A 21,811-nucleotide genomic window follows, 5' to 3' on the forward strand; every position below is an offset into this window, starting at 1 on the left:
AAGTTACATACTATCCAGAATTGGAAATATATTGCCAGTCCTTCATTGTTGTTGCATCTAAGTTCTGGAACTTATAAAGTACCTTCACAAGATAGATTACAGCAGTTGAAGATAGCAACTTGTCATTGTCTTCTCAAGAGCAATGAGGGACAGACAAGATCTCAAGGAATGAACTAAAAATCACTCAACTTGAATTTTGCTTCTCACACTGTGCAAAGCTAATAAACTGAATGATTTGAATTGAAAGAAAAGTTAGTGTATTAACATTAAATTGCCCAGCATGAACAGCCAGGAATTCAAATGAGACAGACACAACTTACCAAATTGATCCCACCAATGAGACTACCAGAACAAGATAATCATGGCTATGACATTTGGTTCACTTCTTCAAAGTTCACCTATCATTAAAAAAAGCACTGTAGAGGAAGGATGCAATAACTGGACTCCTACAACTGAAGCTGCAATGATCAACCCATGTCATGATTGGTGCCTTATATTTCAATGTCCATCAGTAACATAATATGACAAACCCCACAGGATGCATTTAGCTAATAATAATAGGTCTAAGCGGGCTTACAATTTCTACCATTAAGAATGGGAAATAATTTCACAAAAATATCACAGTTGTCAATCTTGACAGATATGTCAATACCTGTTCTCACTGCTGCATAGCAATCCATAAGTTCAAGACCATTGCAGAAACACTATCACAGGGGCTGGCTATTTTTGTTTTGATAGTATAACAGGATCTCAGGTATTTAGGTAAACGCAATTTTTTAAAAAAACAGCCGTACCAGCACTGTGCTGGACAACATTTCTAACTAAAAGCTATAATTGTTAGATTAATCTTAAACAGGATACTATAAAGAATTCACAGCAGACATACCTTGTGCACATATGGTCGGACTAAATCGTCCAACTTGTAAAGGATTCGGTCAATAACTTTAACCAGCAAGTGGCGCTCCTGGTCTTCAAGAGTTGGAGACATCAGCAATGGGAGAATCTGATTGAATAGGGGACCAGCTCCAAATTCTCTGGCTTTATCAGTAATTTGACGCAAGGCAGCCTTGAAGTGGGATGGAGGAAGAAGAAAAATTAGTTTTTCCAGCCCCAAAACAACACGACCAGTTATAACTTTAAAAAAATTACACCCACCTTCCTCATTGGAGGAGTGCCATTCTTTATCTTCAAAAGCAACTTCATTATCTTTCTTTCTTTTTGCTCTTCTGGACTCAGGGTAGATTCATCAACTTCAACCTGGTGAATGCAAATAAGAAAATCTGCCTGTTATGTGCTACAACACCTTGAATCAGGTTGTTGAAAACTTCCTTCTGGGTACAGCTACAAAGCATTTATGGTATCCTTCTATCAAACAGTTTAAAAATATTTAACCAAAGTAAAGCTTTACAAGTATAGGGCACATATTATCATTGTCTAATAGTCTTCATTGTATAGAACTTTTTTTTTTAAACATTTTCACAGTTGAGTCAGTATCCCAATCATTAAACACTATTCCATCATTATGCGCTATCACTCTATCATTAGACATATGCTCTTCAACTTTGTTAGAAATTAAATATGAAGATTGAAGTCCTAATGGGTGCTTTCAAACTACAGCACTTGAATGTTATGTGTTTGTGGATTAGAGAAACTAGTTGGGGAGACTAAGGGTGGTTTGAATCCATCACTACCCTTCTCATTCAAAAATACAATATAATGGCACAGGATGGAAAATATAATCTACAGGCAGTCCCCGGGTTACGTACGAGTTCCGTTTCTGAGTCCCTCTTATTGGCTCCCATACCAGGCATGATGCAGCTATTCAGGGGTGCTCTTAATTGTGCCACTGTTGAAAGCTCTTAGGATTTGGAGTCCCATAAAAAACTTCAACCTTCTGAGGTAAAAGAGATACTGTTGCGTCTTTTTCACCACACAGCCGGTATGTAAAGACCACATGCAATCCACGGTGATGTGTACATCAAGGAACCTAAAGTTGTTCACCCTCTCAACCCCAGATCCATTGATGTCAATAGGGGTTAGCCTGTCTCCATTCCTCTTTGTAGTCCACAACCAATTCCTTTGTTTTTGTGACATTGCGAGACAGGTTGTTTTCTTGACACCACTGCATCAGAGTGATGACTTCTTCTCTGTAGGCTACCTCATTATTAGAGATTAGGCCAATCAGTGTAGTATTGCAAATTTAAGCTGTGTGTGGGGGCACAATTATGGGTATACAGAGAGTAAAGGAGGGAGCTTAGTCACAGCCCTGAGGGGCATCAACACAGAGGGGCAGAGATGAGGGAGCTCACTCTTAACACCTGCCGCTGATCTGACAGGAAGTCCAGGACACCTGTAGACAGGAAGGAATTACTTCACTTCCAAAATAGAAAGTGCACACAGTTCTTATATTATCGGATAAAATTTTTACCCAACACTACTTATACTTCCATGTGTATTACAACATTCTCAATTACAAGATCATAAGACCCAGAAGCAGAATTAAGCCATTTGGCCCCAGTCTGTTCCTCTATTCAATCGTGGCTAGTTTACCATCCCTCTCAACCCAATTTTTCTGCTTTCTCCCCATAACCAAAGACACACTGAGTAATTAAGAACCTATCAACCTCCGCCTTAAGTATACCCAATAGAGAGTAGGTGCAGGAGTAGGCCATTCGGCCCTTCTAGTCAGCACCGCCTTTCACTGTGATCATGGCTGATCATACACAATCAGTATCCCGTTCCTGCCCTCTCCCCATATCCCTTGATTTCGCTATCTACAAGAGCACTATCTAACTCTCTCTTGAAAGCATCCAGACACTGCCTTCTGGAGCAGAGCATTCCACATATCCACCACTCTCTGGTTGAAAAAGTTTTTCCGCATCTCTGTTCTAAATGGCCTACCCCTTATTCCTGAACTGTGGCCTCTAGTTCTGGACTCTCCCATCAGCAGGAACATGCTTCCTCCCTCCAGTGTGTCCAATCCCTTAATAATCTTATAAGTTTCAATCAGATCCCCTCTCATCCTTCTAAATTCCAGTGTATATAAGCCCTGTTGCTCCAATCTTTCAACATATAACAGTCCCGCCATTCCGGGAATTAACCTTGTGAACCTACGCTACACTCCCTCAATAGTAAGAATGTCCGTCCTCAAATTTGGAGACCAAAACTGCACACAATACTCCAGGTGGGGTCGCACCAGGGCCCTGTACAGCTGCAGAAGAACCTCTTTACTTCTATACTCAATTCCTCTTGTTATAAAGGCCAGCATGCCATTAGCTTTCTTCACTGTCTGCTATACCTGCATGCTTGCTTTCATTGACTGATGTACAAGAACACCGAGATCTTGTTGTACTTCCCCTTTTCCTATTTGACTCCATTTAGACAGTAATCTGCCTTCCTGTTCTTGCCATCAAAGTGGATAACCTCACATTTATCCACATTAAACTGCATCTGCCATACATTTGCCCACTCACCCAACCTGTCCAAGTCACCCTGCAGTCTCATAACATCCTCCTGACAGTTCACACTGCCACCCAGCTTTGTGTCATCAGCAAATTTGCTAATGTTACTTTTAATCCCTTCATCCAAATCATTAATGTATATTGTAAATAGCTGCGGTCCCAGCACCGAACCTTGTGGTACCCCACTGGTCACAGCCTGCCATTCCGAAAGGGACCCGTTAATCACTACTCTGTTTCTTATCAGCCAGCCAATTTTCAATCCATGTCAGTACTCTGCCCCCAATATCACTTGCCCTAATTTTGCCCACTAATCTCCTATGTGGGACTTTATCAAAAGCTTTCTGAAAGTCCAGGTACACTACATCCACTAGCTGTCCCTTGTCCATTTTCATAGTTACATCCTCAAAAAACACCAGATGATTACTCAAGCATAATTTTCCCTTCGTAAATCCATGCTGACTCGGACTGATCCTTCTACCATTATCCAAATGTGTCGTAATTTCCTCTTTTATAATTGACTCCAGCATCTTTCCCACTACTGACGTCAGGCTAACCGGTCTATAATTCCCTGTTTTTTCTCTCCCTCCTTTCTTGAAAAGTGGGACAACATTAGCCACCCTCCAATCAACAGGAACTGTTCCTGTATCTATAGAACATTGGGAAATGATTACCAATGCATCCATGATTTCGAGAGCCACCTTCTTAAGTACCCTGAGATGCAGACCATCAGGTCCCAGGGACTTATCAGCCTTCAGACTCAAGTCTATCCAACACCGTTTCTTGCCCAAATTTCCTTCAGTTCATCCATTACCCTAGTTCCTTTGGCCACTATTACATCTGGGAGATTGTTTGTGTCTTCCCTAGTAAAGACAGATCCAATGTACCTGTTCAACTCATCTGCCATTTCTTTGTTCCCCATAATAACTTCACCCATTTCTATCTTCAATGGCCCAATTTTGGTCTTAACTATTTTAGTGCTTTTCACATACCTAAAGAAGCTTTTACTACCCTCCTTAATATTCTTGGCTAGTTTACCTTCGTACCTCATTTTTTCTCCGCGTACTGCCTTTTTTGTTATCTTCTGTTGCTCTTTAAAAGCTTCCCAGTCCTCCGGCTTCCCGCTCATCTTTGCTATGTTATACTTCTTCTCTTTTACTTTTATACTGTCCTTTACTTCACTCGTCAGCCACGGCCACCCCTTACTCCCCTTAGGATCTTTCTTCCTCTTTGGAATGAACTGATCCTACACCTTCTGCATTATTCCCAGAAATACCTGCCATTGTTGCTCCACTGTCTTCCCTGCTAGGGTATTGTTCCATTGAACTTTGGCCAGCTCCTCCCTCATAGCTCCATAGTTCCTTTTGTTCAACTGTAATACTGACACATCCGATTTTTCCTTCTCCTTCTCAAATTGTAGGTTAAAACATATCATATTATGGTCACCACCTCCTAATGGTTCCTTTACCTCGAGGTCCCTGATCAAAGCCAGTTCATTGCACAACATTAAATCTAGAATTGCCTTCTCCCTGGTAGGCTCCAGTACGAGCTGTTCTAAGTATCCATCTCGGAGGCACTCCACAAACTCCCTTTCTTGGGGTCCAGTACCATTCTGATTCTCCCAGTCTACCTGCATGTTGAAATCCCCCATGACAACTGTATCATTACTTTTGCGACATGCCAATTTTAACTCTTCATTCAACTTACACCCTACATCCAGACTACTGTTTGGGGCCTGTAGATAACTCCCATTAGGGTCTTTCTACCCTTAGAATTTCTCAGTTCTATCCATACTGACTCTACATCCCCTGATTCTATGTTCCCCCTCGCAAGGGACGGAATATCATTCCTCACAAAGCCACCCCACCCCCTCTGCCCGTCAGTCTGTCCTTTTGATAAGACGCATATCCTTGAATATTCATTTCCCAGGCCCTGTCTGCTTGAAGTCATGTCTCTGTTATTCCCACAACATCATACTTACCAAATTCCAGAGATTCACTACACTCTGGCTCAAGAACTTCTTCCTCATCTGTTCCAAATGGATGTCCCACAATTCTGAGGCCATCCCTCTGGTCCTACACTCCCCCACGATAGGAAACATCCTCTCCACATCCACTCTCCCTAGGTTTCTGAATACAGTCGGCCATCCTTATCCACAGACCAACTGCAGATCAGAAAAACCCAAAAGTTCTCTCCCCAGCACTCGTCATTTGAGCATGTACAGACTATTTTTTTCTTGTCATTATTCCCTAAACAATATAGTATAAGAACTATTTTATTAGGTATTATAAGAAATCTAGAAATGACTTAAAAGTACAGGAAGCCCCCGGGTTCTGAACGAGTTCCATTCCTGAGTCTGTCTTTAACTCGGATTTGAAGTCGGAACAGGTACATCCGTTATTATTTAGAGTCACTGTTAGTCAAGCGTTTTTCTTAGTATATATTTTACCTTTCTATGCATATAAAACACTTAAGAAACGTATGTATTTCAATAATTAAACCACTGCGTTGCTTAATAATAACTAGCTTTCATCGGGGCAGGGCCTTTCACATGCTCCATTAAAATTGTTCCGATCACTGACCAACTGTAGCCTAACGCTTTTCCAATGACCCATGGCGTTTCACCTCTTTCCGATCGCTTTATTACTTCCACCTTATTTTCAATCGTGATTATTTTCATGAACAGAAACACTGCAGATTCAGAGCAACGCCGACAGGTCCTAATGTCCACCGCACTGAACAAGTTAAATAAAGTCCGGGGTTCCGCTGGGTCCTAAAGACCACTGCACTGAGATAGGTTAAACAAGGGACTTGAGCATCCGCATTTTTTGGTATCCGCAGGGGGTCCTGGAACCAATCCCCCGTGGATAAGGAGGGCTGACTGTATTCAATAGATTTCAATTAGATCACCTGCCGCCTATTCTTCTGAACTCCAGCCAGTACAGGCCCAGGGCCATCAAGTTCTCAAATGTTAACCCTTTCATTCCTGGGATCATTCTCATGAACCTCCTCTGGACTCTCCAATGCCAGCACATCATTTCCTAAATAAGGAGCCCAAAACTCTTAACAATACTCCCAAGTGCAGTCTGACTAATACCTTGCCTTTGCATTCTAGTCCTCTCGAAATTAATGCTGACATTCCATTTGCTTTCCTTACTGCTGACTCCACCCGGAAATGAACCTTTAGGAAATCCTGCACGAGGACTCCCAAGTCCCTCTACACCTCAGATTTTGAGTTTTCTCCATTTACAAAACAAACCACGCCTTTGTTCCTTCTGCCAAAGTACATTGCCATGCACATCCCTATAATACTTACCAACAATTTGTCAAAGTATTGAATGTCATCAGGCTTGAGGAATGGAAGATTACCAGAGGGTTGATCATTCATATTCTTTGCTGAACGTTCCTCAGATTGCATGTGGAAACCAGTTAGACCTCCAAGCGGTGTTGGTGTTGCAGTCAGCTTACGAGCAGGCGTTCGAATTGGGACATAACCAGCTGGAGGTGGAAGGACCTGAAAGCATTTAAAAACAAGCTATTAATCAATATATGATACCAACAATTCAGACAAAACAAGACATATACGAGGAAATCTGCAGATGATGGAAATTCAAGCAACACATACAAAATGCTGGTGGAACGCAGCAGGCTAGGCTGCATCTATAGGGAGAAGCACTGTCAACATTTCGGGCCAAGACCTTTCATCAGGACTAACTGAAAGGAAAGATAGTAAGAAATTTGAAAGTAGGAGAGGGAGGGGGAAATCCAAAATAAGAGAAGACCGGACGGGGTGGGGTGAAGCTAAGAGCTGGAAGGGTGATTGGCAAAAGGGATACAGAGCTGCAGAAGGGAAAGGATCAAGGGACAGGAGACCTAAGGAGAAAGAAAGGGGGAGGAGAGCACCAGAGGGAGATGGAGAACAGGCAGAGTGATGGGCAGAAAAACAGAAAAAAAAGGGGGGGGGGGAGAGAGAACAAAATATATCAGGGATGGGGCAAGAAGGGGAGGAGGGGCATTAATGGAAGTTAGAAAAGTCAATGTTCATGCCATGTCGGAGGCTACCCAGCTGGTATATAAGGTGTTGTTCCTCCAACCTGAGTGTGGCTTCATCTTGACAGTAGAGGATGCCATAGACAGACATATCAGAATGGGAATGGGACTGTCTATCCATGGCCTGTAAACACTCAGGTTAGGCAAAATCTACTGAGAGGAAAATAGTTGGCCTACCAGGCTGATGGTTTTTCATTAGAAATCTAGATGATGATGAACTTGAAATGTTAATGCTCTCTCTCCACAGATGCTCCTTGATCTATTCAGCAATTCAGCAGATTCAAATTTGTGTTGAGTTTTTCTGTATCTATATTCATGACTGTAGAACTTCATCATTATGAACTCTTAACCTACCCAATGAAACTCAAGATTATCAACTGCCCACAGTATCTTTTGACTCAAAGATCCGTAGGATGTGAATCTCTGTAAATAAACTAGTGAGACCCATAGGTCTCCAGGCAGTAGGTTTGACTTACTGTCAGGAGATTTAAGAGACATTGCATACAGGATAACATCGACACATTTCCAAAAGCCAAACTGCATATCACCAACTCATTCACTGAAGCATACACAAAATGGAGCTTGTATTTCACAATGAGGTTATCTACCTTTAAGTCCTCAAGAAAGGTCCCTTAGGCAGCTCTTGCCCCCCACATGGAAAATCCCGTTGAGCTACTTGAGCCCCAAGCTGAAGAGAAGGCTGATTGACAACAAACCTCTACCAGTGTTTCCCAAGAATGCCCCGAATACTAACATCTTATTGACTTGCAAGAGGTTTTTCACTACTTTAAAACAAAATTGACAGTCAGAAAGCTTCATATAAATTAAAAAATATATAATTGAATACATTAAAACACCAACAAATAATTATCATCAAGTTAAGTAAGGTAAGAATTCACTGGACTTCTATTCCTTCAACAGATTTCTTTGGTATAAAGCTGAAGTGAAGCTCAACCTGCTCTTCAGTACCTCCTGTGTTCCACTGCTGTGCTAAGTAGTGTGTTCAGCGAGAGTGGACAGCTACATGTGCTGAGAGAAGTCTAAGACACGCTGAGCTGCAAACAACAAATAGTCTAAAGTACTGGCTAGTAGCAAATAAAATTTGGTTATTTTCTAAACAATAATACGTAATCAGTAAAATATCAAGAAAACACCATCTTCTGTTGAGTACAATTAATAAAAAATAAATGTAGTAACTGAGACATTACCTTATAGCCTTCAGGGAACATTGCATCCAGTTCCTCATCTGTGAGTGGACGATTCCTTTCATCAATTTCACGTTCCCAACGCCAAGCCTGCAGTTGTTCAGGTGTCATACTCATCAAATGACCTAAGAAAATGAAATACTTTAATATTTTCTCTGTTCAATTTTTAATTCGTTCCAAGAATGCAAATCTTCAGCAGCTCAATTGGTTTACATTTGCAATAAACTTGTTCTAATTAAATTAGAAATTAATGCAATTAACATCAATATTAGAAAAAGGATCACAAAGCCTCATGTTTTTTGTTGCAATAAATTTTAAACAATTATTCAGCAATTCTGATAGATGAATTAACTGTTCCAAATAATGCTATTGATTTAAAAAATTTTGAAGACCAGAGTTAATGTTTCAAATATTGGAATGGAAGTGGACATTTTATCAAGGATGAGGACCACGCCAATTTCAATAGCATTGACTCCTTTCCCTACCACAAAGTATGCTGATACAAAAATAAGCCATTTGGTAAAGTACTGGGAGTTTACTACTGGCTACTAAACTACAGTCAAATGTGATCAGACAAAATATAGCATTTTATACTGCCACATGTAAATTCAGAAACAGTTTTTGTTTTATAATCAAAACCACCTACCTGGTGTTGGTGTTGCCATAGCCATTGCCGGTGTGCCTTTTGGTGTGATTCCACTGGGAGTAAGCAATGGAGTACTACCTCCCATCTGACTAGCTGGTGTTTCATCCCAACGAGATTTTCTTTTGCTTGCACCAGGGGTTGGAGTTTCACCGATGGAGTCACCTCCACGATCTGTACGTGGCGTTTCAGCCCATCCACTGCCATGTCCAGGTGTTTCTAAAATTTTTAAAAAAATGGACATTGAAGAATCCAATATTAATTCTCCAAATTCTGGGAAAATAAAACTCCCATTACTGAGATCATCTTGCTAGGTGCCCCTTGCATTATATTAGATTTTTGAGATTACAAATTAATATGTTCAAAAATATTCAAAAAAAATTCAAGACATTCTCATTAATTACTTAACAAGAATCACAGTAGTACAGAAAGTCTTCACCTCACCTCTATCTGTTTTTGGAGTTTCATCCCATCTATTTTTGCGCACACTGGAAGTTGCGCCTCCATGACCTGGTGTAGCATGCCCGGGTGTGTCTCGTCCAGGTGTAGCAGCTCCTGCTGGTGTATGACTGGGAGTGGGCTCCCACATTCTTGAGCTTGGGGTTGCACCAGGAGTCTCACTGCCCTTTGATCGACCAGGTGTTTCATCCCATCGGCTCTGAGAAGGAGTGTTGCCAGGTGTGTGACCTGGAGTATGCCCAGGTGTGTGTCCAGGTGTATGCCCTGGTGTGTGCCCTGGAGTCTGCCAAAAGAAAATTGCATTTGCTCATGCAGATTTATTGCCACTGAAAAATGTACAATAATATTTGCAGAAATGGAATCCACACAAATGCCTATATGATTTCAGAATTCAGTATTCTGACCGGATTCTCAACTAACTATTCAGCAACTCAGTGAATTTCGACAGAAAATTTTAATTTTATACCAAAAGCAGCCTGATCCTACAGATTTCTGAAGGATAAAAGGATTCAAAGAAAGTAGGAAAGGTAATATAATCTGATAAAGAAAATTATTGGTTACAAATAAATCTTCGAATTTATGTAAAATGCAACTTCCCATAATACACTGAACTTCAGACTAGTGCTGGTTGTCTATCCAACAGAAATTGAGGAAAAGTATAACAAAGGTTTGGGCAGAAGCCCGAAGATGCTGGTTAGAGTGAGAGTGGCTGGGGCACAAACAGGAGACAATTCCAAAGCTGAAGAACTTGGCAATTAGACAGCAAATTTGAGAACCATTATGATAGAAATAAGTAAAACATTTTTGATATTTACTAATTAGGATTTGGATAAGGGACTTGACCCAGGCTTAGCGTGCATTCCTCAGCATAAATGTCATGTTTGACTGTGTCCCTGTCAGCAGGTGCAATACGTTTTTGATTTAGGTCAGGAAAAAACAAGTATTTGGGCTGTTAGGTTTTTACAGTGGCTGAAGTAACAAGTGGTTGGATTTTAACATTTATATCTCAGCAAACTGTCACCTCCCGATGAGTGCTGTATTGCAGTGGGTCACTAAAACATGGAAACTCAGAAGACACCAGGTTCATACAGACCCCCCCCCCCCCCCCAAACAGCATGTTACTAAGCCTGGAAAAAAGCTGGTGGGTTTCATGGTTTTGATTCAATAACTGAGTAACGGAATAAGATCCAGATTATCAATATTCAAATACTTACTAGCAGATCTTGCCATGCTTCATCGATGAAATTTCAATTAATTGAGCGACCTTGCGTGGACTGACTTGGCCAAGAAATGAAAGCATTTCAAGAAAACAAAAAAAAGCCTTCTTCTCACCTCCGCTTGATCCCAGCTAGATAATTTCTTGGGAGTAGCGCTTGGAGTTTGATCTGCTGTTTGATCCCAACGGCGCTTGCGCTTGGCAGGTTGTTGGGCTGTTCCATTGACTGCTTTAAGATCCCCAGCTTTAGCTTTCTCAGCCAACTGTTGTCGGATTTCTCTCTGGGGGCAAAATATGTTCAAATTAATCAAACATCAACACTGAAATCATGCTATTAATATTTCAGATGAGCATTTGTAAGAGTGGGGAAATAGGCATCAGCATTGACCAGAAATTCACAAACCAACCACATAAATACAGTGGTTGCAAGAGCAAATCAAAGGCCAGAACTTGCTTTCTCACAAATCCTTTCTAAGATTTGTCAGGAGCAGAAAGGATCAGATACCATTTGCCTGACTGAATTAAATTCAAACATTCAAGCAGCTTGACAGGATCCAAATTGAAGTGTCTTGCTTGACTAGAAACCAATTCATCTTAAGCATTTATTTCAATTGTCACCAGCGCTATATCAAGAACTCTAGCAAGAAGCACATGATGATCAGGTACATACAGTAGGAACACTACCAGCTGCAGTTTTCTCCAAGTAACAAGACAACCTGAAACAAATCCTTTATAATTATTAGGCATACAGTGGTGCTAGAAAGCTTGTGAACCCGAACCCTGTAGAATTTTCTCTATTTCTGCATAAATGACCTAAAATGTGATCAGATCACTTGACCTACAACAAGATAAAGAGAGCCCAATTAAATAAACAAAAAACATTATACCTATACATTTATTGAGAAAAAAGATCCAATAATACATGGAAAAAGTATATGTTTCTCTGGGGTAACACATACCATAAAAGCTATCTGGAGTCAGCTGTCTCAATGAATGAGATGAGATTATAAAGGTGCTCTGTCCTATATATTAAAAAAAAGTCAGAGCCTGCTCTTCTTAAGGAAGATCCATTTATGTGCACCATGCCTCGATCAAAACAACTTTCAGAGGATATTACAAGAATTGTAGAGATACATCAAGCTGAAAAAGGCTACAAACGCATTTCTAAAGACCTGAGTGTTCAGTAGTCCACAGTAAGAGAATTGTCTACAAATGGAGGAAACTCAGTACTGTTGTTACTCTCCCTAGGAGTGGGCACCCTGCAAAGATCACAAGAGCACAATGTGCAAGCTGAAGGAGGTGAAAAAGAACCCAAGGGTAACAGCAAAAGACCTGCAGAAATCTCTGGAACTTGCTCTGTTCATGTGTCCACTATAAGGAAAACACTGAACAAGAATAGCTCATGGAGAAAGAACACCATTCTCCAAAGAAAACATTGCTGCACCAAAACCTCATTCCAACTGTGAAGCACAGTGGAAGGAGTGTCATGGTTTGGGGTTGCTTTACTGCCTCAGGGCCTGGACAGCTCACAATCAATGAAGCTTAATAGAAATTGGCTAATGCAACAAGACAATGATCTGAAAGACAAGAGTAAATCAACAACAGAATGATTTAAAAAGAAAATTTGTGTTTTGGAATGGCAGAATCTAAGTCCTGACCTTAATCCTATAGAAATGTTATGGAAGGTTCTGAAATAAACAATTCATGCAAGGAAGCCCACCAACATCCCAGAATTGAAGCGTTTTTTTAAAATGGCAAAATGGCCTACAATTCCTCCAAACCAATGTGCATCACAACTGTTACCGGAAATGTTTGGCTGAAGTTATTGTTGCGGCGGGGGGGGGGGGGTCACACCAGTTGCTGAAAGCAAAGATTCATATACTTTTTCCAACAAACATGCAATACTAGATCATTTTTCCTCAATAAATAAGCAAACAAGTATAATTTTTTTTGTGTTATTTATTTAATTGGGTTCCCTTTATCTAGTTTTAGGATTTGCATGAAGATCTGATCACATTTTAAGTCATATTTATGCAGAAATAGAGAAAATTCTACAGGGTTCACAAACTTTCTAGCACCACTGTAAATCCTGAAATGAATCACCCAAACACCTTTTCCCAAGAGGTCTGTAGCAATTCAAGGTGCCTCTTCTTGAGGGCAAGAATGGGCAATATATGCTCATATACTAAACAAACAGAAATACAAAAATTATTAATAATCTGCAATTACCTCTTCCTTTGTTAAATGTTGTTCTCGCATAACATCCATGTAAGTTCTGACATGCAATTTAGGGTCTGGTGTCTTTCCACCTGAGGGACAAAAATAGTGAGAATAGACAAAAAAAAACACCACCAATTAGTGCTGATATAAAAGTTCAACATTATTTATCTAGCTATGATAATTTTTGCAAATTATAGTTTAAACATTATTTTTGTTCAGCTTTTTTTTCTTTAAATTTAAGCTTGCTGAATTCTCAAATTTTCATATTTGTTTAAATCACAGCAACTTACAAAGAAGCAACCTGATGGTCAATTAAACCTGCTTGAATACAAACAGCAATAATTACAACAGTCTAAAAATAAATGCCTAACTGCAGTAATAAGCAAATCATACGCAAGACATCAAAACACATCAAGTGTCCATTATTGTTGGTTTTCCTTTGTTGATGTTCCGGAATACGTACACTGGCGGGCCTGTGTGTCCATCAGCAGTTCTGACTTCAAGCAGCAGAACAGAAGCCTAGAAAATTATCTCTTTACCATTAGTAACACTTTGGAAAGGGTTTTAAAATTCAAAACATCACACCTTGTGTTAGTTTTTAAAATCTCACTCAATATGTGTTCTAATAAACTTTTTTTTAGGAGAAAACAAATTTTACCTGCTTAATATTAACTATATTAAAATAATAATTGTAAAGGCAACTAGTTAAGCATAAAACGTTACTTCAATACTTTTATTTGGGATTATGCTGTTTGGGTTTGTCTAAAAAACATGCTACATTGGCAGTGTCACACTGCCACTTTCATTGGACTTCCTTTTGGTTTAGTTTTTCAGCATAACCTACACACGATCTGTAGCACTGCACCCTTAAGAATGCAGACAGGACTGTCATAGCAGTACTGCTGTAGGAAAGAAATTAAGGACAGTTAGTATGGGCCCGTGGAATTCCGGCAAACATATTTAGAGCAATTACAGTTACAAAAATGTCAGACTCTATCCCTGATAACACATACATTCTGTAGGTCTGTTACCTCTTAAGTAAAGCTGTACCACTAACTAAACTGAAAGCATTGTAAATATATTAAAACATTCTGTCTTCCTAAATGTAAGCTCACTCATCTGAAAAAAATCTCAATTTGGCCCTCTATGCCTCCCAGTATCAACCCTACCACTAATAACTAACTTGCTGTTTTAAAACTCATATCTTAAAGGCCATTCCAAATTAATTCAGAGAAGCTCCAAGCCAGAGATTTACAACTTTAAAAAATGAACATGGAGGAATCCATCTTCACGCAAGCTGGAACAACCAGAATTATTCTCCCACTTACCATCTTTCCCTAACTTCTTATGGAAACCCAGATTCTTGCAGAACTGTTCCACAAACATAGTTTCAGCTCACTTTGGTATCTGCACATTATGTCTTTAAACAGTGGATACTGCTCTAAAGAGGAATAAATTTGAAGGGTGCCACAATTAAGGCCACTCTGATGTAATGTTCATAACAGTGAATTTTTAAGTGAGATCCATAAAGGACTAACAGTCCACTTTACCATTTTCTTTAGCGCAATAAAAATGGGAATAATAGCAAAGCCCAAATTCTGGCCCTTGTGACTTTGAAAAGATTGGAAATTCATTTCAAGGCTTTAAAATGTTTGGGCAAAACATACACTGTTATTTTTTTTTCCATTAGAAATTACTAAAAAGCAATAGATATTTTAATCTGGCAACCTCAGATATTTTGTAATTTTTTTTTAAATATGTATAATTTATTTTTAAAAACCCAACCTGCTTTTGATAATTGAAGAGGATTTAAGGGGGAGTAAACATGTTTTATTGCTTTCACTCTGTATTAGTGTGATGTGTAGTATTTAATGAGTCGCTTAACAAGCCTTTGCAATTAGTGAACGTGAAGCCAATTTATGAATATTTAATTTGTACAATAGTGAAAATGCAAACTTTATGGTTTTTCTGACATTAATAAGTTTTCAAACATGAAATTAAAAGTGCTTTTTATGCTTCGGTTACACAGCCTACTGGCAGAAATTTATTGCACATTTAATGTGCTGAATTAATACTTTTAATCAATGAGGTTACACTTAGTTTTCAAAAATTAATCTTGTTATAAATATTGTGGTACTTGAAACAAGTCAGAGGGAATTGCTAGATAATTCTTGGCAAAAAAAAATTGAAAATTTGATTTAAAAAATGTTCCAAGGTTCATCATTATATCGAATGAACAAAAACTTTTTATGTTTTGGTACAACAGATGAACTACGAACATAATCACTGTAACATTTAATATTTTGACTCACCCGATGATCTGTGGGAGATGACTTTCTTTGTTGGGCCAGCAAACCTCTGTATACATTTGGAAGGCCTGTTATTTAATCCTCATCTAATTTTTGTACACGTAGCAAAACCTTCCACACAAGACCAGTGCTGAATGTACTGTTCTTTTATGACATTCACATTACAATAACATCTTCCCAGAAAAAAAATTAAATGTTAATAATCCCCATTGGATCTATAATTTCATTCAAGAACAAAAATTCAACCAGCAGGTCTTGCTTGAAACAAAAAACTCACTAATATATCACAACAATTGACATACTTTCCTAAGTGTACATAAAAAATTATCATCTCAAGTTGTACTGTTTCAACAGCCTGTCACAATCTACAAAAGGAAAAAGTAAATCTTCTATTGTATATCAACATGTATTTATAATTCCCATAAACAAGATTTAAAGCTACCTGCTATTTTAAATCAACACAAGCTGTGAAATAAGCATAGTAAATAAAGTTCAAGGGTACAACCTCAATGAAGAACAGCACAATCTGAAAAAATTACCATCTGCAAATGGATCATGTCGCTCAGGGGAAATAATCATCTGTCTCCTACGTGTTTTGTACTCATCCTCTCTTTCCGCAATTCGTTGCGGCCTATGTTCAGCAAACGGATCATACTACAAAAGAAATAAACAAAAAGGAGTAAACAAGCTGTGAACAGAAAAAATAACCTTAAATTTCCTGTGTAATTTTATCCATAAAACAATGAACCAATTTCATTGTAATCCAATAACTTAATATATAAAAAGATATGCTTTCTTATTCTTTGGACCGAGCCATTGCAGCAAGATTAATATTTATTGTCCATCCATCAGAATGATAAATAGTATACATTGACAAGAGAAAATCTGCAGATGCTGGAAATCCAAGTAACACACAAAATGCTGGAGGAACTCTGCAGGCCAGTCAACATCTATGGAAAAAAGTAGTCAAGGTTTCGGGCTCAGGCCCCCCAGAAGGACTGGAGGGAAAAAAAAGAATAGATTTAAAGGGTGGGGAGGGGAGAGAGAAACAAGGTGATCGGTGAAATGGGAGGGGGAGGGGTGAAGCAAAGAGCTGGGAAGTTGATTGGTGAAAGGCACAGAGCTAGAGAATGGTGAAATCAAACAGGGGAGGGCAGAAGGCCATGGAAGAAAGAAAAGGGGAAGAGAGAGGAGCACCAGAGGGAGGCAACAGGTAGGCAAACAGATAAGGGGAGAGAGTAAATGGGATAGGGGAATGGTGGGGCAGTGGTCATTTTCAGAAGTTCGAGAAATCAAGTTGGAGGCTACCCAGACAGAATATAATTTCAAGGAGAATGGAATGTAAAAGCAAGGAGATAATGCTGAGCCTTTATAAGACACTAGCCAGGCCGCATTTGGAGTATCGTCAACAGTTTTGCACCCCATATCTCAAAAAGGATGTGTTGTCATTGGAGTGTGTCCAGAGGAGGTTCACAAGGATGATTTTGGGAATGAAGGGGTTAACATGTAACAAGCATTCGGCAGCTTCGGGCCTGTACTCACAGGAATTTATAAGGATGTGGGGGGGGGGGGGGGGGGATCTCATTGAATCCTACCAAATGTTGAAAGGACCAGATAGGGTGGAAATGGAAAGAATGTTCCCTATGGTGGGGGTATCCATAACTAGAGGGCACAGCCTCAAAACAAAGGGGCGACCTTATAAACAAGAGATAAGAAAGAATTTTTTGAACCAGAGAGCAGTGAATCTATGGAATGGTCTGCCAGACTACGGTGGAGGTCAAGTCCATTGGTATAGTTAAGGCAGAAGTTGATAGTTTCCTGATCAGTCAAGGCATCACTTAGCGAGAAAGCAAGTGTATTCGGTTAAGTGGGATCCATGATCAGCCATGATGGAAGGGTGGAGCTGAATGGCCTAATTCTGCCATGTCTTATAAGGTGTTGCTCCTCTGACCTGAGAGTGGCCTCATTGCAACAATAGAGGCCATGGATTGACATATTGGAATGGAAATGGGAAGTGGAATCAAAATGGGTGGTCACTGGGAAATCCCGTCTGTTCTGGTAAGAGGATCGTAAGTTCTCAGTGAAGTGTATGTTCTCCCAGTCTATGTCAGGTCTTACCAATATACAGGAGGCCCCACCGGGTGCACCGGACACAGTATATAACTCCAACTGACTCACAGGTGAATTATCACCTCACCGGAAGGACTGTTTGGGGCCCCAAATGGCAGTGAGAGAGGTGGTGTAGGGGCATGTGTAGTACTTGTCCCCCTTGCAAGGATAAGTGCCAGAAGGGAGATAAGAGGGAAGAGATTAATGGACAAGAGAGTCGTGTAGGGAGAGATCCCTGCAGAAAGCAGGAAGTAGGGTGGGAAAGAAGATGGGCTTGTTGGGGGGATCCTGTTGAAGACCGCAGAGATTACGGAGAATTATGTGCTAACCGCAAAGGCTGGTAGGTGAGGGTAATAGGAACCTATCCCTGGAAGGGTGGCAGTAGGACGGGGTAAGAGCAGATGTACATGAAATGGAAGACATGTGGTTGAGGGCAGCATTGATCGTAGACAAACAGAAGCCCTTTTCTTTGAAGGAGTAGGGTATCTCTTTTGTTCTGGAATGAAAAGCTTCACCCTGAGAGCAGACACAGCAGAAACAGAGAAATTGAGAGAGAGAATGGCATTTTTACAAGTAACAGGGTGGGAAGAGGTATGGTTCAGGTAGCTGTGAGAGCCCATGGGTTTATAATAGACATCAGTAGATAAGCTGTCTCCAGAGATAATAGTTAACAATTAAGCAAAATTTAAACAACTAGAAAACCTTCCAAGTGGAAGATAAAGTATCCTTCATTTCTCAATCAGATTCCAACTATTTAATAAACACACAAAGTTGAAAGAAAAGCATTCCTACCTGCTCATTTGACTGTGGTATATCATTAAGGAGCGCCACTGGTGCATGATATCCTGGCTTTTTCTGGCCAAGCAAACTTGGAGAAGAATAGTCATCATCATCCTAGCAAAACAATACACATAGTGTTTAAAATCCAAATACAGTGCATTAATAATTAATTGCGACAGCCGCTTATTTGGGACAAATCTTGAAAACAAAAACTAATTGAAAAAATTGCCGGAACTTCCTTTATATATTTGGAATACTATGCTTCTTAATTGCAGGAGGAGGCTAACACCAAAGTTTCTAACTAGTGTCAGTTGCGTGCACTTCTGCAGTCATTAGGTGCTACACCATGCTTAGAGGGAACAATTTTTAAATAGCGTCAGTTGTATGAGTTTGTGTTCAAAAAGAAATTATAATTGTCACTGATTGACGAGAAATAAGCAATAAAACAATTCAGAACTGTTCATAGCAGTTTCAAGCATTCAGACTTGGAGATGCCAGGAATGGCCAGGAGTGAATATGAAACAATTTCACCACTTTTACAACTTAGGAACTACAAAAATTTGAAGGTATTGACAATCATCTTGCATGTTACAATGAAAATGCAGATTTGGAGGACATAATCATCAATAGCATTGTATGAAGACAGTGCATTATCTGCACCAGATGTCTGTGCTGATTTTATTCAATGCATACATTGGATGAATTCTTTGGTCAATAACTATTAGGAACTAATATACAGTTTTGTCGTACTATTGTTGGTGTTCTAATTCGTTCTGCATTTTTACTTTGTTATTGTTTATACCTTTTTAACTATTTCCATGAAACTTCAGCTAACTGGGACTAAATATATTGGTCCCCATGTGACCTCATTAACTGGTATCAAACATATCTTAGAACAAAATTAGCATCATTCTTTAACTGTTGAAACTTTTACAAAATTAGATGCAAGAGACAGCTGATTTTCAAAAACTATCTATTCTATCCAATTATTTTGATCCAGGATTCTGTCAATGAATAAAGATACTTGACAACATTTTATAGCATTAATGTCGAAAATGTAGTGAAAACTGAATATTTTAAAGAAAATGATTGATTTTTGATTGCACTTTCAAAAAGTTTAACATAGTTTTCATAATTATTTAGAATTCAAAGCTTAAGGGTTAAGGTAGGTGAAGATGAGTCCATGGTCAGATCAGTCATGATCTTATTGAATAGCAGAGCAGGCTCGATAGTCCAGATGGCCTACTCCTGCCATTTATGTCCTTATACTAAGACTGTCTGTCCACTCCATCAGGGAGGAGGTCACACAGCATCCATGCCAGAACCACCAGACTCAAAAAAGTTTCTTTCCCCAAGCAGTATAGCTGATCAACACCTCCACCTACTCACCCATCCCCAAAAAGAACCAATTTTCTGTTGGTCACCTTCCATACCAGACACTCCTGTGACTAATGTCACTTTATGGATGTACAATCTGTTCATAAACTATCATTTATATTTATTGTGCCGTTTAAATTATTGTGTTCTCTATCCTACTGTGTTTTTCTTTGTGCTTTACCAGATCTGGAGTACAAATATTTTGCTCTCCTTTACACTTGTGTACTGGAAATGAACAATCTTGACTCTGAACATACCTATCATTATGTACTTTTAAGTCTAATCATTAAGTCGTTAAGTCTAATCAGAATGCAGTTATCGCTTAAATGATAAATAATGCAGCAGAGCATTTGAACTAAAGGCTCAAATGGTTTAGTATAAAATTCCATCAAATATTATTCTATGGATCATTTCTACATTTAGACCCAAAAAAAGTCAGCGTTACAGGGTAACACAGAATTGCGATCTGCTTTTCCAGTTTTACAGTACGAGGTAAATCAAATTTAAATATAACGTAAAAGCAAAGATTGATCATAAAATAGCTATAACATACTAAGCAATTAAGCCAAGTTATTACCTCTTCTTGTTCATTTGCAGGAATTGATGTCATATACCCTGCAAATCTGCTGTCACTTCCGCCATAGATTTCCTGATCATAGTATCCAGTTGAATCAAGACCAACTCCATCTGCATCACCTTCTACAACAAGAGCTGCCTTCTTGTTCTGGATTTCTCGGATCTGTGCCTCAATATCTTTAGAAAGTAGAAAAACAATATTCAAAAGTAGATACAATTTGAACAAATCAAATTCTATAAAAAATGTAATAATGTAATATATTTCTCATGGAGAAATTAAATTGAGTCCACACAAACCATGCAAGAATTGCAAACAGATGTAAAACACTGGTTAATGTTTGCTTTGTAAACCTTTCTACCTGTTCCAATTACATAAAATACTTAAATTATAATCATTTAATTGAAGAGTATTTATTGCAATGGAAATGACAAGTAACAATTCCAATTTGTCTGATTAAAAAGTGCACCTAAAATACTATAACATGGAGAGAAAAAAAATTAAAAATAGAGGTAGGAAAATTGTATAGAACTGCTTTTACTACTTGCTTTCTTCACTCTTCGAAAAAAAACCTATTCACTGAATCTTGACTATTGTGGCAGTTTACTAATAGCTTCCTCAAGAAAAAAAATGTGATTGGCTCAAATCAACTGTGCTTTTAGCCCTCATTTTGCATGTAAAGATATGGTGCACATACAGCAATTTCATACCTTATAGACTAAATGAATTCTAAAGAAAAAGTGCACCTAATTTAAATGCAAGAGTAAAAAGTCCTAAAATTGGATGCAACAGAATGAAGATCAATTACACGGAAATTATTTTGGATCTCTTACTGGGTGACTTCATTATGGCAATAAAAAGAGACAGATTTTTAATAATTGTGATATTGCTTGCAAGTCACATTAGTAAACTGCAAATCTTGTAATATTACCCAGTTTAAACTGCTATTTCCATTTTCCCAAATGGAATTCAAGATTTCGAGCATGGTGGTATAATTGCATATGGGGGGGGGGGGGGGGGAGGGTGGTTCGCTAAATTTAGATTTCAATTAAATACATACTAATGTACTCAAACAATAATGACCATAAAACATAGAAGCAGAAGGAGGTCATTCAGTCCACTGAGTCTACACCACCATTTGATCATGGCTGATCCATTTCCCTCTCAACCCCATTCTCCTGTTTTCCCCCTGAACTTTTCACACCCTGACTTATCAAGAATCTATCAGTCTCCACCTTAAATACACCCAATGATCTGGTCTCCACAGTCTTCTGTGGCAACAAATTTCAGATTTACCACCCTCTGGCTAAAGAAATTCCACCTCATCTCCATTCTAAATTGATGTCTCTCTGTTCTGAGATTGTGGCCTCTGGTCCAAGACTCCCCCACTATAGAAAACATCCTCTCCATA

General features: G+C 39.1%; 1 protein-coding gene across 3 annotated transcripts in view; it reads right to left on the minus strand.

The window, feature by feature from the left end:
• The window catches only part of sf3b1 (splicing factor 3b, subunit 1), a 55,398-nt gene that overhangs the window by 14,578 nt on the left and 19,009 nt on the right, over positions 1-21,811 (minus strand). For 2 of the 3 annotated variants that reach the window (XM_059966948.1, XM_059966949.1), the window contains exons 2-12: positions 20,404-20,579; positions 18,462-18,563; positions 16,100-16,214; positions 13,261-13,340; positions 11,148-11,312; positions 9,801-10,098; positions 9,360-9,575; positions 8,717-8,838; positions 6,775-6,972; positions 1,156-1,257; positions 887-1,066 (exon numbers count right to left, since the gene is read on the minus strand). In XM_059966948.1, the coding sequence (XP_059822931.1) occupies positions 887-1,066; positions 1,156-1,257; positions 6,775-6,972; positions 8,717-8,838; positions 9,360-9,575; positions 9,801-10,098; positions 11,148-11,312; positions 13,261-13,340; positions 16,100-16,214; positions 18,462-18,563; positions 20,404-20,579 (1,754 nt within the window). Of the gene's footprint in view, positions 1-886; positions 1,067-1,155; positions 1,258-6,774; positions 6,973-8,716; positions 8,839-9,359; positions 9,576-9,800; positions 10,099-11,147; positions 11,313-13,260; positions 13,341-13,714; positions 16,215-18,461; positions 18,564-20,403; positions 20,580-21,811 lie in introns of those variants that run through there. The other variant, XM_059966950.1, reaches the window with a different exon arrangement.

The sequence above is a fragment of the Hypanus sabinus genome, chromosome 4 (genome assembly GCF_030144855.1).
Source record: "Hypanus sabinus isolate sHypSab1 chromosome 4, sHypSab1.hap1, whole genome shotgun sequence".
Lineage (NCBI taxonomy): Eukaryota > Metazoa > Chordata > Chondrichthyes > Myliobatiformes > Dasyatidae > Hypanus > Hypanus sabinus.